A 16,065-nucleotide genomic window follows, 5' to 3' on the forward strand; every position below is an offset into this window, starting at 1 on the left:
GCCCGCGCGCTGTATTTGAACAGCTATAAAAATGAATTATTACCAAAAGCCTACAAAGCTTCCGCGTTTTTGGCTTCGAATTGCGAATCCCATCCAAAAACATTTTATTTGTGCGTTATACATCACAATTGATCTCTTTGATGCCATTCTTATTAATGACGGGGTTTGATTTATGAGCTCGGAAAACATGGCTCGAGCATTCGCCTCCCCATGCACCCAGCACTGGGAGCTCGCACTACAGGGAGCCATGCTAGCCTACCATGTTTACAATTCTACTAACTTTACAACCAGAGCAAGTAAAAGAGGACATTTATTCTAAATATACTGTAGTAGGTAAGCTTATGGAGTCTGTTGTATAATCGCCTCTGAGTTACATGAAATTGGACCAGAAAAGTTTTCTAAATAGTTTCTGATTCAAAATTGTAAGATGATGTTTTTATTCAAAAAAAACTAATATTAACTTAATTCTCGAATTCCACCGCTATTTAAATCTGTGAAAATAATTTTAAAGGTGCTAATTTGAAATGAGCATAAACAGAATACAATCTCAATGGCTCTAAATTTGTGCATTGAGATTATTAAACCTCATCGATGAAGATTTGTGTTTGTTATTTTTTATCCCAGGAAATGTTATGCTTACAATATAATATAAACCAGGCATTTATTAGAATTACTATAGAATTCATACTCAGAGATCAGGCTATATTGGCCTGCTTTCATCAGACTATTTTGACTTGCAAATTAACGATAGTAAATTTGTATTCAGGATTAACTAATTAACATTTAATCGATTAGTTATTCCTCCTTTCTATTTTTTGGACAAATATATATTTGATCCAAATTACACTTTACACTTCATAAAACGGTTTGGATAGTAATAACTGTACACAATCTTGCAATTTCCTTATGGTAAATCAGATTTATTTCTAACAAAAATAGTAATGGAATTGTAAGCTATACAAAAATAAAATTACCAGAATTCATATTATTGTGCACCTTTACACAAATTGCATCTTGAGAAATCAATTTGTTATTGTAATTACAAGCCATATTCGTCCAGACTCTTACCTTGAATTAACCGACTAATCAATTAATCAATAAAAATAAAATGTGCCGATCATATAGGCCTAAAACAACCACCAAAATGAAATTCATAGTTAAACCAGAGTTTGAATTCTTTAAATGTTCCGGTTTGAAAGTCTTGTTCTATTTTTGATTGATTTCAATAGCTCAGATGTTGCAAGTCGATTGTAGTTAGTGACTCCGAGAAAAAGTAGAAGCTGTCCGTAGATATGTCCAGATTGTCCACGGGGCTGTCCAGGGATTCTGACAAACTGGGCGAAGCGGCATCGGAGAGGTGAAGGCAAGAATCCGAGGAGAATACTTGGAAGTCGTGTATTGAGACGTCCAGGGCCACGGGACTACCGCCATTGTCCGGGCCAGTTGCAGAGCCGGAGCCTATTGTTGGCACGCAGCCTGGAACAGTGGGTGACGGGTTGAGAAAATGTTTCAGATTTTTGTCATTGCTGCTCAGTGGCGAAACTGTATAACTTTGGGCCTCGCCATTGTGCGGACCAACATTCTGTAGCTGCTGGGAAGAGCTCAGCGAGTTATGCTGAAAGGAGCAGGCCTCTCTTTCCATAAGGGCCCCGGTCACTGTATTGAGGCTCTGCTCAAACAGCGAGCCATCATCCTCCTCGTCGTTGCTCTGGATTCCGTCCCCGGCGCTCAGTCCTTTCCCCTCGCCATTGTGGTTCTCCTTGCATTGGGTCTGCCTCTTGTGCTTCATCCGGCGGTTCTGGAACCACACTTTGACCTGCCGCTCGGTGAGGTCCAGCAGGGCGGCTATCTCCACCCTTCTCGGTCGGCACAGATACTTGTTGAAGTGGAACTCCTTCTCCAGTTCCAGGAGCTGTGTGTTGGTGTATGCAGTCCTCAACCGCCGGGAGCCCCCTCCCCCTCCACTTTCTAGAATCTCAGGGGAGCCTGAAACAGCAGCACATAAACCATAAGATTAAGAAGCATTTCAACATGAGCAACAATTACTTGATAATGCACATATTACGCCCGAATAGACACAAACCACCAGAGAGTAAGTAACCTATTCCACACAGTGGCCACTTCAGCAAAATGGCCGCTCATTCAGAGCAGCACCCAATGCATCCCTTTACCCACAAACATTATTGCAATATGGATATTGATAAATAAATGCACACTATTACACTAAGTCCTATAGTGCACCATATGTACCTAATATTCCCTCAAAATACAGCAGAGAGAGAAAGCGGTAGTGTAGTCCAGGCCGGTGTAGGCTAGCTGATATATTAATGAATGCCCCAGCTGCCCCGCACCAACACTAGTCCATCACTCTTCATTACTGTCACACATCAGAACTCTGGCACTGCTCGGCGAGGAAGGACAGCATGGAAATCAAATACATGATTTTAAATTACTTACCTTTTCCCAAACTTTTAGGAGAAGTAGAGTAAAAAATATGTTGATCCCAATGCGTAATTGTGAACAGGAAATTAATGTCAAATATGCAACTTGGTAATGACTAGCCTATTACCATTCCTTCAGGTGCTTAGAACGTGCATTCTGCATAAAAATCTCGACACTTTAAATTGCCCCATAAAAACCACCCACCTTTCGGGGAGAAGCATACAGGTCCAGTCGTTATGGCTGTCGCCGTGGAAGTCGGCAGGTGATTCTTCTTGGAGGCTTTCTTCTCCCGCATCCAGGGGTATTCCGGGGGTAGGGAGGCGGTGGGCAGCGGGCAGCATCCATCCGGACTGAGTCTGGGCCGGCTGTGCCTCGGGTGGCTTCCCGGGTTGAGGCTGGGAATGGTCTGCTCAAAAGGAGGAGGAATCAGTGTCGAGCGTGAAAGCGTCGAACTCTTGATTGATGAACTTTGAAATGAATCACCGACAGGGGGGAAAGATGTCAGGCACTCAGCAAGCGACGGCTGACTATTGATAAAACCGCTCTCTCGCTCGAATTCGTAATTCATCTCCGGTCACTGCGAGCCGGGGAAAGTTTGCTGCGTGTATTTTTATTTGTCGCGGCTCAATGAGAAAGATAGACTTTTTTCAAATTCACTGATTACTGCCGTATGGTGAACGAGCTGCTATTAAACTATTGAATTCATGGAGACAAGGTGGAAATTGGAACGAACTGCCTGTCACATGATTACTTCTGCCCAATGACAATTTGGGGTTTAATCAAAAGAAGCCACTGTCTGCTTGATTGATCTAAAAACTCTGGAATAGAACGCCTCGTCTATGCGGGGAAGGCTGTTTTTATTTACACCTTTGTCTCGTCCCTTAACCCCCCCCCCCAGTCAACTCCACTAAGCTATAAATGTGTTTTTAGAATGGCCGCCTGCGCGCTGTGACAGGGAAGTAGCTACACTTGCTCGTGCACTCTTCTTTTCTGGTGTTGAGTATGTCAATAGAGAACGCCCCGCGCCACGCAAATCACGCAAATCACGCCAATAGCTAGTTACATGCTATGCCTGCGGTCATTGGCAAATTTAGCCATTCATGTAGAGTTCCGTCAGGGAAAACACACCGCAAAAACTAATACTGAGGGCTCCTGACAGAAACAAGACCCAACAATCCAATGTGTTCCAAAGCGGTAGAGCTAACCATATAGACTGTGTTCATAGACGTTATGTTCAATACAAGCATCTATGGGCTATATAGGCAAGGCTCATACATTGATACACACAACTGGGAACTTAGAGTCATACTTATTGTGGCTAATGCTCACTACGATGCCATGTTACTGTCACCCACTTGTGTGCAATACATTCATTACACATGAAGAAGTGAAATATTGTGCATAACACCCAAATAGCCTATACGCACGCGCGCGCGCACACACCCAAATAGCCTACACGCGCGCGCGCGCGCACACACACACGCTATACAAGTGGTGTATGTACTAGCAATCAGATTTTATACAATGATACGAACCTAATGCAAAAAAATATATTTAAAATGTCAAATTCAGCAAATTGTGCATCTGCATACCAGTCATGTTCTGCTTCACTTTAGTCCACAATGCTTTGGGAACCGTTACTCGTTCTCTACCTCTATAAAAGACAGCACTTACACCACTCTGCATAGTACTCCCGGGTTCACTAAAGTAAGGTTGACCGATATTCTAAAAATAATCTGGTCTGGTCTTTATGCTGCTTCTCTTGCGGGTTTTCGCCGGATATGGGAGGTTTTAGAAGGCGTCTGAGGCCAGGTGTGGTGGGTGGTGGGTGGGTGGACAAGTGCAAGAATGGAGAAAAGGATCCTCTTTACATTTGATCCTTTTTTCTCACACATTTTTAATACCCCTTTGTTTTATTGAAAAGTATAACCTGCCATGGGAATAGGTCGTTTTAACGAATACATTGCAGGGATATTCTGTAGAAGGACATGTGTATTGACTGAGCAGCTCCCACGGTGTTTGGTCATTTGCACGTCCAGTACAATCTGTGAAAGACACATTTGGGATGTTTTTTGTCAAACAGCCAGGAAGTAGCTATGTGTTTTCTTTAGAAAGTAACTGGAATAGTGAGTTGGAGAGAGGAGAAAAATAAGTGGTAGGCCTCGCTCAGTTTATTGCTTATATACCAAACAAAGAATCCTGGAAGCCTGCGCGCGATCAATCTTACTTGCTAAAAGGTCTGACAGCTCCGTGCCCTCAGAACACATTTAAGGCTTCTAACTCTCCCCTGGATCAAATGCAGCCAGGAAGCGGGGAGAAACACTGGCCACTCAGATTAGAACACGTTTCTGTTTGCAATCATAGCTTTTCTGTCGCTTAAAGGGTGTTTTAAGACAGTAGAAATAAAAGGAAAATGTAGCAGATGGGTGATAATGCGCGTAACGGTGAGTAGGCTAAACCAACATCTCCATTGCATTTTTCTTTCTGGAATTTATTTGTGCTTGTTTACAAAAGTCCATATTTTCGTTGGAGCAAACATTTGGGTTTGTTGGAGGTGAGAAGAGTACGCAAAGGACGGGGCTGCTGAGGAGGAGAAGGATGGCTTTTGGGAATTACGCATAGGCTTTGTCTGCAAGGCAAGGAGTGGGTGGAGGCTTTCTGTGAACCCTACTCCGACCTACACACATTTTTTACAGGGTTATTCTGAGGGAATGATTTAGGACCCCTTTCCCACGGATGGAAATACAATGAACAACAATTCATTTTTTTTAAAACAAAAAGTTATTTATGGTGCGTTAAAATCTCCTACATATGAGTCAAATCAATGCTGTGTGTGTGTGTGTGTGTGTGTGTGTGTGTGTGTGTGTGTGTGTGTGTGTGTGTGTGTGTGTGTGTGTGTGTGTGTGTGTGTGTGTGTGTGTGTGTGTGTGTGTGTGTGTGTGTGTGTGTTTTGGATCCAGAGCTGCTCAGTCTATGCTGACAGACCAATTGTTCTAGGTTCCCCTGCTAACCATATGTCAGGATCACAGAGCTCTTGCCCTATAATATCAGTCATTTTGTCATCGTTCTAAAGGAAATAAATTCGAGTACAGCTTTTGTAAAACTTTTCAATAATACTGAAATGCATTTGAGGGGAAACTATCAATTTACTAGTAAAGTACTTGTCTTCGATTATTGGTAGGGAAATAGTGCACCGTGCATGGTACTGAATGTTGCATCGTGTTCTGCATTATCGGTCTGTATTGACCTGCTTTATATAATTAGTCAATATGCTCATTGAATTATGTTTGAAAATCTAAACTTGAATGCAGTCAAATTAATTCAATAGAAAATACGTGTTATTCTATATGTACGACAGCTTTCTTTTTCAGACATGTGTGAATTCAATTTGGGCGTGCCACAACAAAGGAAACTGAAGTACACATTCCCTAAAGCTAGTCTTCAGAGAGACATACACAAGCTATAATTGTCATACTTATTTTACGTGATTGCACAATATTAACAGCTGAGATTATGTTGAATACTTTTTGCTTCTTCTAAACCTGTATAATTATTATTGTGAGCAGCGAATCCCGCGGCCTACATAGGCCTATTTAGCTGCATCAGATAGCATATAAATCAAATATTCATATGTCCTGTACTACACCCCCTTCATTAAGTCTCATCTACATCATTTACATTTGTAAATAACTATAGTTATGAGCTTAACAGGCCATTTTATGCATCCTATAGCGCCATAATACATTTGAAACAGTTCCACCTAAAATGTGCTGATTGAATATAGGCCTATCAGCAAACGTTTCCCACTAACGGTTTCTCATTTAACCTATTTTATCCTAACAGATACTGCAGAAGATCCTCGTGAAACTTGTGTTATTATGGATGTGCCCATGCGGAGGAGGAGCGGAACAAGGCCACCGCAAGAGCTTCTGAGTTGCCCACGCGCTAGAGGAGACAAAACAAGAGGCCTACAATGTTTTCGTGATTTATTGTCACTACAAATTAAATATGATGTTATAGATTATTAAAGGTATTACAGATTATGAGATAATGGGGATACTGTTGTTTTTATGAAATAGCCTACCCTCTAAATAAAGTCCTACCAGTTTTTTTCTACCTCACAAATTAGGCTATTTATGGGATATTAAGGTGTTTATTATTACTATTATTCTTATTATTATTCCTTCCTTATTGTAGTTTGTGCCATTGTGTTCTACGTTCTAATTCCCTCGAAATGAAGGTTGAAAGATAAATTTATATTGAAAATCATGTCTTTATTTATCCGAACTGCAGCAGGATGGAATGTATGACATTGAAACAGAAACTTGGTAATATCTTAAATATTTTTTTTTTGCAATAAAAACAATTCTAATGTCTGTCCTTCCTTCCAACCTTATTGCATGATTGCGTGATTTACATTCGTAGAGAAATCAAATACCTCCTCGAAGAAAAATAACACCAACACCAAATAACACCGTCGTCTGTCTGCCGTCAGGTAAGGGGTACAACTAGAGGTCTGTTTCCAGTAACCTTCTCCCCACATACAAAGAGCACAGGGTGGTTAAATAATACTAAAGAACTCCATATTACGTCAGAACAAAAATAAATAACATGTTGAAAGTCCAACAGAACACAATTTGGGTAGGTCATAGGCTGGAGCTTCCAGACCTTCGTTTGTGTGTGTGTGTTTGTCTCAAAAAACCCTGCACATGATTCCTATAAGGATCCTTCCACAAGTGCAACAAAATGCAAAACAATAACACAAAAACATATATTCAACTGTGGATAAATAACAAAAATTCACATAAAAAATAATACCATAATATTTGTTCATATACCCTGCTTGATTTTTGTTTTTAGAAACAAGTTAAAGATTAAATAGGTCTATGCATTTGTGTCCCCGCGCTTGTCATATCAGATAATATGTCTGCGTGGAACAATGACACCATAGCAAATAGACATCATATTTTAAGCAAAGTGATTGCTTTCCTATCCTACTTCACACATTCAACTATTTAAAAAACAAAACGTAAAACAAAGAAAAGGTGGAAGAAGCTACTGAAGAAGAGAAGGAACAAAGCGATGGTAGGTCTGGAGGTATAGGACAATGGGGCGGAGTGATCCGGGGTGCATCCCGGCTACAGATGCGTAAGTTTGGGCGCTTCCTGAATTCTTCCCTGAGAGTAGTGCGGCGTAAGGTCTGTGTACGTCGGGTTCGGATCACACAGTCCGTGATGGTGACTATTGCCCATAGTGATTGCTCCATTGTAGTCCATGTGTGTGGACGGCGGGTGCGAGAGATGGGTCAGGCCGAAAATGGAGGACCCGTTGTTGGGCATCGAATCGATGTAGCCTCCGCTAACATACACAGGGCTGCCCTGCTGCAACTGCGCCCCATAGCCCCCATTGCCTTGGAGAGGATGCGCGTCATACTCGGGCGTGGGCGAGCCGCCAGTCCCGGAATACCTCTTCTGAGAGGGCGGGCAGTTGTTTAGGGAGCTGTTCAAGGGAGGAGGATATGACGTGGACATACCGTATGCATTATGAGGGGGCTTATTGTAAGACGTTGGCGACTGGGACTCATAGGGGACACTGTTAACCAGAGAATGCATAGAGGTGAGGTATCCTCCACCCCCACTACTGGGAGATGGACCGAGGGGGCTCCGAGGGGACTGTCCCCCGGGAGAGGGCATCATACCGCACCCTTTCTGATCCTTTTTGTACTTCATCCTGCGGTTCTGGAACCAGATCTTAATCTGCCGCTCCGTGAGGTTGAGCAGGTTAGCCATCTCGACCCTGCGGGGTCTACAGAGGTAACGGTTGAAGTGGAACTCCTTCTCCAGTTCCACCAGTTGTGCGCTGGTATAAGCCGTACGGGCTCTTTTCGACGCGGCTGACCCGCCCGGAGGGCTCTTGTCTCCTTGGCAACTCTCAACTGCGCGGAAGAGGAAAAGGAAGACAGTCAATCAGTAACCAACCCCAGCAGCAAGCACAAGAACAAGACCCACAGAGTGACAAGATACACATAGCTGATAACACACGTCTCTCCACATGGACCGACTCAAATATACATATCATTAAGAATTCTACAAATGCAGATAAAACAGAGATGTCCCAGTAGACTGTGGATGTTACTAATTTAATTATATCAGACATATCATTAACTATGACTGTATACATGCTGAGGCCGGCTCTTAAGTGTCAGCTATGCTTTACGCAAAAGCCAAATTCAAGTGGTTATAATTGTGTGTGTGTGCGCGCGTGCGTGCGTGCGTGCGTGCGTGTGTGTGTGTGTGTGTGTGTGAGAGAGAGAGAGAGAGAAAACGAAAGATTAGATAGGGTTGTTGGACCACATCCATACACAGCCGTGCTGTGCATTATAATACCTCCTATATCTCACTGGAACTGTATTCAAACATCTGTATTCCTCAAGGCGCATGAGCTAAACCTCGCCATGCCTTCTCCATTGAGTCTCACCATGCTGAATGGCTGGGGCTCGGCCGCTGCACAGCAAGGTGTTGGTCTAGTTACCGTTTGTGGCATGTTGCCAACATCTAATAAATTGTACTTCTAGCTACTGTACAGCCAGAGGCTGAGCGAGAGGAATGCAGCATGCCACCATGTTCCTACTGGGCACTGACATCAGTTGAAAGTTTAGTTTAGATTTACATTTGGTTGAGTTGTCAACTAACTTGAATTCGACATGAAATCAACCAAAAATGTTGATTTAGGTTCCAAAGTTGGGTGAAAAAAATACTAAATTATCTTATGTAGATAACTTTTTGCAAATCTAAAGAGTTTTCCACATTGATTCACATTTAAATTGTTGGTTGAAACGATCTGGAAACAACATTGATTCAACCAGTTTTTGCCCAGTTAGATTCTTTTTTTTAGAATTGGGGAGAGAAATATTTTCATAATTTCAGTTTCAGAAACGAGGCTACTGTACTGCTGCTTCCTGGACCCCTGGAAGAGAAGCGGCTGCTTTTTTATTGCTCCTTTATTTAACTAGGACAGTCAGTTAAGAACAAGTTCTTATTTTCCATGACGGCCTAGGGGATGCCTTGTTCAGGGGCAGAACGACAGATTTGAAACTTATCAGCTCCGGGATTCGATCTTCCAAACTTTCGGTCCAACGCTCTAACCACTGGGCTACCTGCCGCCCCATACTGCTTTAGCTTGAGCAGTATGGGAATCCTAATAAAACACCTTTAAAAGGTAGGAAATATGCTATAATCATTATGTATAATTATACAAATAAAACATGTAGTAATTGTACTGTTTCAAACAAGAGCTACTGCTGTAATTGGAATTATTGGCATATGGTTGAGGGTTCTGTGAATTATTGGCATATGGTTGAGGGTTCTGTGAATTATTGACATATGGTTGAGGGTTCTGTGAATTATTGACATATGGTTGAGGGTTCTGTGAATTATTGACATATGGTTGAGGGTTCTGTGAATTATTGACATATGGTTGAGGGTTCTGTGAATTATTGACATATGGTTGAGGGTTCTGTGAATTATTGGCATATGGTTGAGGGTTCTGTGAATTATTGACATATGGTTGAGGGTTCTGTGAATTATTGACATATGGTTGAGGGTTCTGTGAATTATTGACATATGGTGGAGGGTTCTGTGAATTATTGACATATGGTTGAGGGTTCTGTGAATTATATTCATACCTGTGCGTAAAAAGCAAGCTTTAGAAGACTTTTCTATTCAATCAGCTTTAGCTGATTTCTGCACAGCGTCTGTTTTGACGTGTCAGAGTTGGAACTACATTAGAGCGGCTCCTGACATTATACCTAAAACAGACATTGCCATTCGCTGCACTGGAGTTCTCATGAACAGAAATTCCATGCAGCCTTGTTTACACGTTCCACCACAGGAATGTGAGATGTAATCTACACCTCCATTATGGTGATAGAAATACTCATTATTTTGTTTAATGATTTGTCTATTTGAGCGTAATTATTTCTATAAAGCCTACACTTTCTGCGTCTGAACTTCTAACTCGAGTGGGGCGGGTGTGGCTTCGTAACAATGATCGCAAGAGCAGCTGCTCACCGATTTGACTACCTCTGACAAAACATCCATCCGCTATGCGGGTGTCTTCTAAAACCGGTAAACGCTCGATCTGATTGAATCTAGGCCTCGGGTTTGAAAATGTCCCTTTGGCATTAATTTGGCAGACATCATGACAAACTCCTGATAAATGTGATTCACTAGATCTTCTAGATGCCTGAATGCCCCACTTATTTAACTTCTCACCAAATATATTCCCAAAAGGTGGCCATAAATAGGCCTACTATAGCATATGGAGACAATATGATTTGTTAAGGCCATGGGAATTTAAGCGCCTTTGAACTTTGGGTTACATGTTGGTAAACAACTTCCTCCCCATCCCCTGGCTCTTCCTGTAATCAAAACAATGGAACAAATTGGAACAGCTGTTTTTGCGTGTTTGTTTGTTGTCCTGCACACAACGTTGTGTGATCCGGGCCAATATGTGATGTTTATTCTAGCATCAAGTCAACGCTAGAGCATACGGACAACAAATGGTGCATGAAGTAAGGCCTAAAACTATGAGGAATGCATCACAATGGAGTATTTCTAATGAACAGGACTACATCATAATATGTAATAAAGGATGCGTTATATATCAACATATTAATTAAGATGACATTGGAGTATGCGTAATAGGCCTCTGGAATGCATAATGATGGAAGAACCATATGACATCACAGGAGTGTATGCGTAATAGGACAAGATTAGGATAAATAATAAGGAATACATCACAATGGTAGAACAATACTTCGTTCAGTTGTGAGGCAAACGTTTGAGAATATCAATGTATGCAGCATAATCAAACCTTCTATTGTAACCTTGGTTGGTTCTTCTGTTTACGCACGAATAATGAGGTGTATTTTATCACGTGTTTCATCAGCAGTGGGGGTCTAGGTCATATACCTGAGCTGGAGCTACTGGTTTTAGGCTTCTGGTTCTGACGGGACTCTTTCATCCATGGGAAGATATGTTTCCGGGTAGTGGAGGTCGGCGAGCCATGTACGGAGCCATTTGAGTCGGCTTGACTGGAGCCGTTGCTCTTGTTCTGGTTGAGAGAACCAGGGGACTGTGACTGGAGAGGGGGTGGCGGGACAGACACCGACACCTGTGGTTGATTGCTGTCGGTGAGGACGGGTGGCTGCGCCGCCTGGATGGCCGTACTCCTATCACAGCTCTCTGCTATCTCCCCCGGCTTCTTCAGTACGACCGAGCCGTCTGGGGACTGCAGGGAGCAGGCGGGTCGATGGTACTCACTTTCCACATGAGAGGCCCGGGGATATTGAACCTGATTGGCGTCATAACTGAAGCCATTTGCGCTTTGATACGGGTAGCCACTGTAAATTGCGGAGCTGTCGAGGTAGGTTGCCTTTTGCATCTCGCCGTTTCCCAATATTTATTTCAGAAACTGACAGGGTCTTGACACCCTTGTAGAATAACATTGGCACCCCTTGGTCACGTGACGCCTCTCCGCCAATGGCCTCCTCGGGTGAACCTAGGGTTACAAGAAGCACCGTGAGGAGAAGAAATGGTGGCGATCCATCTTACTTTTCAATACAGGGCTGACACCAGCGACTATGGAGGCAAGATAGGGACAACAGTTCTCTTGCTATTATCATTTACCTTCTGTTAACAATACAGGGCACAAAAGCATGCACAAACCTCATATCACCACCTGCACCAACTGTATCAAAATAAATACTTTTATAAAAGCATAAAATTGTGCCATATTAATAATGGTGCCAAAATGAAATGAGAAAAGACAGTTTAACAGGTTAGTTATAGAACACAAAACGATTGGCCTATGTTGTGTACAAGGTCAGAAGGCTAAAGGTTGTCATTAGGCTTTATTATATTACATGTAATATTATTATTTGTTAGCTAAATTGCACCTCCCATAGGCCTAATCGTTGGACGGAATACGCGGGCCAGCCCTCAACGCGGTGTGCTGTAGTCTACCCCAGCCCAACCACCTGGCTGAAATCTCTGTCTGGGCTAAAAGCATAAACAACCACATTCCCCAGTTTTTGCTGCATATTTTTGTAGAACCAAGATTGATGACAGGGCCAGGAGGAAACCTGAAAAACCGGGCGGGCATCCGCGCATCTCCATGACCACGACGTGAACTTTACCTCGCAGGCCTATAATAATGGCTCCTGTCGCTGCTGTCGACGCGGGCGCCCGTCCCGGTGATGTATGGGGGTCAGTAGCTGGCGGGATGCAGAAAGCGGGCCGATGAACAGCTAGGCTATGGCTCGATCAGGCACACAGAGATCCGGGATGTAGCCTAGAACTATAGGGTTTACTAGCCTTCTACATGGCTACTCAAGGAAGAAGCCTAGCTATTGTGGCTGCAATGAGTAGGACTGCCCAGTCACTGCTAGCAGTCTACTGGCTGAGGTTGGCAAACTAGGGTCATATCCAACGAGAAGTTATTGAAATACTATCCAATTGAATTGATAGGTATTTATTTTAGTTATTCGATGTGGGCAAATGGGTACAATACATAAGTTTGTAAAATAAAACAGTTGGGTTTTCGTTAGAGTGATTTCAGGCTTAATTTGTGAAGCCTTGTAGTCTTAATAAAGCAACAATAGGCACACGCTTTTGCCACAGCCGCTCTAAAGGTACCCCAATGGAGATTAAACATAAACGAGTCATTTGATGCAGCAGTATCAAGTAACAAACTATTTCAAGTTGGAAGCTAATTTCATAGCTACTGACGACTGGGATAGGTTCATAGGCAGATTAATGTAGGCTATTGTGGAAACTTAAATGAAAATAGGAACACATTGTATAGCATAGTTATCGCAGTCCAAAGACAGTTAATTCAAACAAATTACTGCATTTATTCATGATAAAACGGTGAAAGTGGAGAAGGTTTGTGATGTATGATATTAATTATATTTCTATTCAAAATAAATATATTACTACTCTATTAGGCTGTTACAATGTAGTACTAACTGTGGGCAATTGTAATAATAGTGATATTAATAAATCAATCGTATCAATCATAAACATTACCATTATCTTAATATACTATGACCTATAAGATATTTTAAAATCATAGAAAATTGATAGATAATTAGTTAACTACCGCTCGTTACAGACAATGCACTACGACAAAAAAAAAACTGTCTGAAAACCAGACCGACCATCTTGCCCTCAACACACCGTAGAACGAAAATGAATTATAGATCCCATCACAACATCTGCTCTTAACGCCATGATCTGGAAAACCTATCAGAACGCTTTTTGATGCATTTCCAAAAGGAATAGTCCGGTACAAACAAGAAAGACAGGGCAGAAAAGAGAAGACCGAGAGAAGACAGACTCAAGCCTTCTAATGCTCAACCCCCCGCTCCGCGCGAGAGAGAAATCTGTCTGCCTGTGTTGTGTGTGAACTCTTCCTGAACCGAGATGTAAGTCATACAGTGATAAATCACCGCGCGACACAAACTCTGCCATTTACAACCGAGAGAGATTTCTGGCCTGCTTACCTTTTCCTCTGACGACGAATGCAGAGCACAACGCAATATTTCTCATTCAACGACAAAATGGATCAGAACAGTAGTCCAGACAGAAAGTTTAGCTGGGGTAGAATCAGCAGCTCATACCTAGCTCATACAGGACTCATCGGCCACAACAGAAAAGGGAAGAGGCGACTGGCTCTGTGTGTAGAAGAAACGAATTCCCTTTTTTTTTCTATTCGACGTCGATGGGTAAACCGAGATTACGAAAGCAGGCGCGAGCACTTGGGTCGCTCAGATAAGCGCTATCTGCCCTCACGGTTGAATTTATCACATGCTAGAGCAGTGCCCATGTCTCATACCAATATTAAACCTAGGCTATCCTGGACTATGTGTACAAGTACGTGCACAAGTACCATGCAGACATCACCAGACCAGTGAACTCCCCCGAAACATAGCGTCACCATAGACAAGAACAATTATGCAAATGAACTAGCGCCTTGAACACAGAAAGCCACTTCAAATCGTGTGGCTCTCCTCCCCCACGTGATGAAGTAGTATGGGGAAAATAGAGCATTACAAAAACCACGAACACCCATCCCCTAAGTGTTTTATGGCATTTGTTGTTATTTATTCCACACAGAATCGAATAACATAAGTACACAGATTTACGCAGCACAGCAGATGACAAACAGCACATTACCATTACCAACATTTTAGCATTTTATGTAGCCTATCAAGCCTTTTGTTTACGAATGGTGCTGGGAGTTTTGGTTATTTTCGTTGCAATATTTCACCTATTTCAAAGTTCCTAGGATGGAATAGGTATGTTTCCTGAATGGTATAAAAATAAATAAACGATGCGTTAATGAACAGGGGACGCCGCAGATCAAAGCCTTGGTTGGGATGAACCAAGGGAAAGACCCCCCATCAGGCTCTTGGTGAGAAAAATGGAAAGGAGGTACACCTCCAGAAGGGAAAACAGAGGAGGGAGACTAGAGAAACAGGGGGAGAAAGAAACCGAGAGAGTTTGGGGAATCCCTCTGCATGTGAATGCTGACGTTTGCGGCCAAGGCAAAAATATTTATGTCCTCTTGTATCTCTAGGCAGTAAACACGTCTTGAGCACTGCTTCTCTTGTCTTCTGAGGCCGCAGGATGGATGGATGGAAGGAAGGACAGAGTCAGCCAGCCACACAGTAAAAATATATAGACTAAAACATTCGGACGGCGTGGGAGGGTGAGTGGGACAAATATTCACGCGTGAGGATATTTTTTAGCAAACATTGCCTTTCTTTTTCAAGGCAGAATAATGACTTGGTATAATTATTTTCTCCTTTGTGTTTTGCCGAAATGCCGAGTCGTGATTTCCATTAATGTGGGCCCTAACTACGAGCTGAGAGGTCATGGAGATTGTGGGAACAGAAGGCAGATTGATATTAATACAAAAAGGACGAATACAACCCATCAAACGTTGTTGGGCTTTTTGGCTTTTTGGTAAGCTAAGCTTACAGCAAGTTAAGCGTTGTCTACAGTCTACGCCTAGGCTGATGGTTTTTAGAGATACGATTTAATTTTAAAGGAGGAAGGCACCGCTCCAAGAGGTGCGATTCCCCCCATCGTTTTATAGTGACAAATTAGACTACAAAAGACATGTGGAAGAGAACGAATTATTGCTCTCAGGCGTTTCATATCACCACAACAAGCTGTAGGAAATGTAAGCTACAGGCTATGGATGTGTGTGTATGCTACACGCATGTGTGTGAGGGCAATGGAATAGGCGTCTGTCTATGTGCTACTTATTAGAATTGAATAAGGATATGACCATCAAGCATTTGTAACATAAATCGATAAGGACATAATATGGACTTACCGATGGCAGTGCAGGATCACGTGAAGACTGTAGGATGGATGGGATTTATTTTGGCAAAATTCTGAAAGAAAAATGTAAATGAACGTTACTAGAGCCATACTGTTTTTTCCCTAATAAACCTATAGGTCCAGGATTACACAACATTTAAATGCGTATCATTATAGATAAGAACAATATGTATGTTATAGTAGCTTCCTACCATATTTGACAAGATAG

General features: G+C 42.3%; 2 protein-coding genes and 1 long non-coding RNA gene across 6 annotated transcripts in view; 1 reads left to right on the plus strand and 2 right to left on the minus strand.

The window, feature by feature from the left end:
* Positions 1-899: 899 nt before the first annotated feature.
* Positions 900-3,137, minus strand: LOC149970212 (homeobox protein Hox-A2a-like). Its single transcript, XM_021559874.3, has 2 exons — positions 2,647-3,137; positions 900-1,986 (listed from the first exon to the last, which is right to left on the minus strand). The coding sequence occupies exons 1-2, from the start codon at positions 3,008-3,010 to the stop codon at positions 1,223-1,225; spliced, it is 1,128 nt and encodes a 375-aa protein (XP_021415549.2). The 5' UTR covers positions 3,011-3,137; the 3' UTR covers positions 900-1,222.
* Positions 3,138-4,736: 1,599 nt separating this feature from the next.
* On the plus strand, positions 4,737-6,818 carry LOC110487954 (uncharacterized). 2 transcript variants are annotated; one of them, XR_016493503.1, is made up of 2 exons: positions 4,737-5,232; positions 6,286-6,818. It is a non-coding gene; the product is annotated as an uncharacterized LOC110487954 (long non-coding RNA). The 2 variants fall into 2 exon arrangements; XR_002468322.3 differs by having other exon boundaries at positions 4,737-4,886.
* Positions 6,696-16,065, minus strand: part of hoxa3a (homeobox A3a) — a 34,373-nt gene continuing 25,003 nt past the window's right edge. For 2 of the 3 annotated variants that reach the window (XM_021559869.3, XM_090227574.1), the window contains 3 exons: positions 15,850-15,910; positions 11,415-12,003; positions 6,696-8,377 (listed from right to left, as the gene is read on the minus strand). In XM_021559869.3, coding sequence (XP_021415544.1) covers positions 7,581-8,377; positions 11,415-11,886 — 1,269 coding nt within the window. In that variant the 5' untranslated portion in view covers positions 11,887-12,003; positions 15,850-15,910 and the 3' untranslated portion in view covers positions 6,696-7,580. Of the gene's footprint in view, positions 8,378-11,414; positions 12,004-14,008; positions 14,468-15,849; positions 15,911-16,065 lie in introns of those variants that run through there. The other variant, XM_021559871.3, reaches the window with a different exon arrangement.

The sequence above is a fragment of the Oncorhynchus mykiss genome, chromosome 30 (genome assembly GCF_057628025.1).
Source record: "Oncorhynchus mykiss isolate SJ-2025 chromosome 30, ASM5762802v1, whole genome shotgun sequence".
In the NCBI taxonomy this organism is placed as follows: Eukaryota; Metazoa; Chordata; class Actinopteri; order Salmoniformes; family Salmonidae; genus Oncorhynchus; species Oncorhynchus mykiss.

Coding starts and splice junctions, on each gene's coding strand:
- LOC149970212 (XM_021559874.3), bottom strand. CDS start 3,010: ATGAATTACGAATTCGAGCGAGAGAGCGGTTTTATCAATAGTCAGCCG. Junction 1,987..2,646: donor TGTATGCTTCTCCCCGAAAG/GTGGGTGGTTTT, acceptor CTGCTGTTTCAG/GCTCCCCTGAGATTCTAGAA.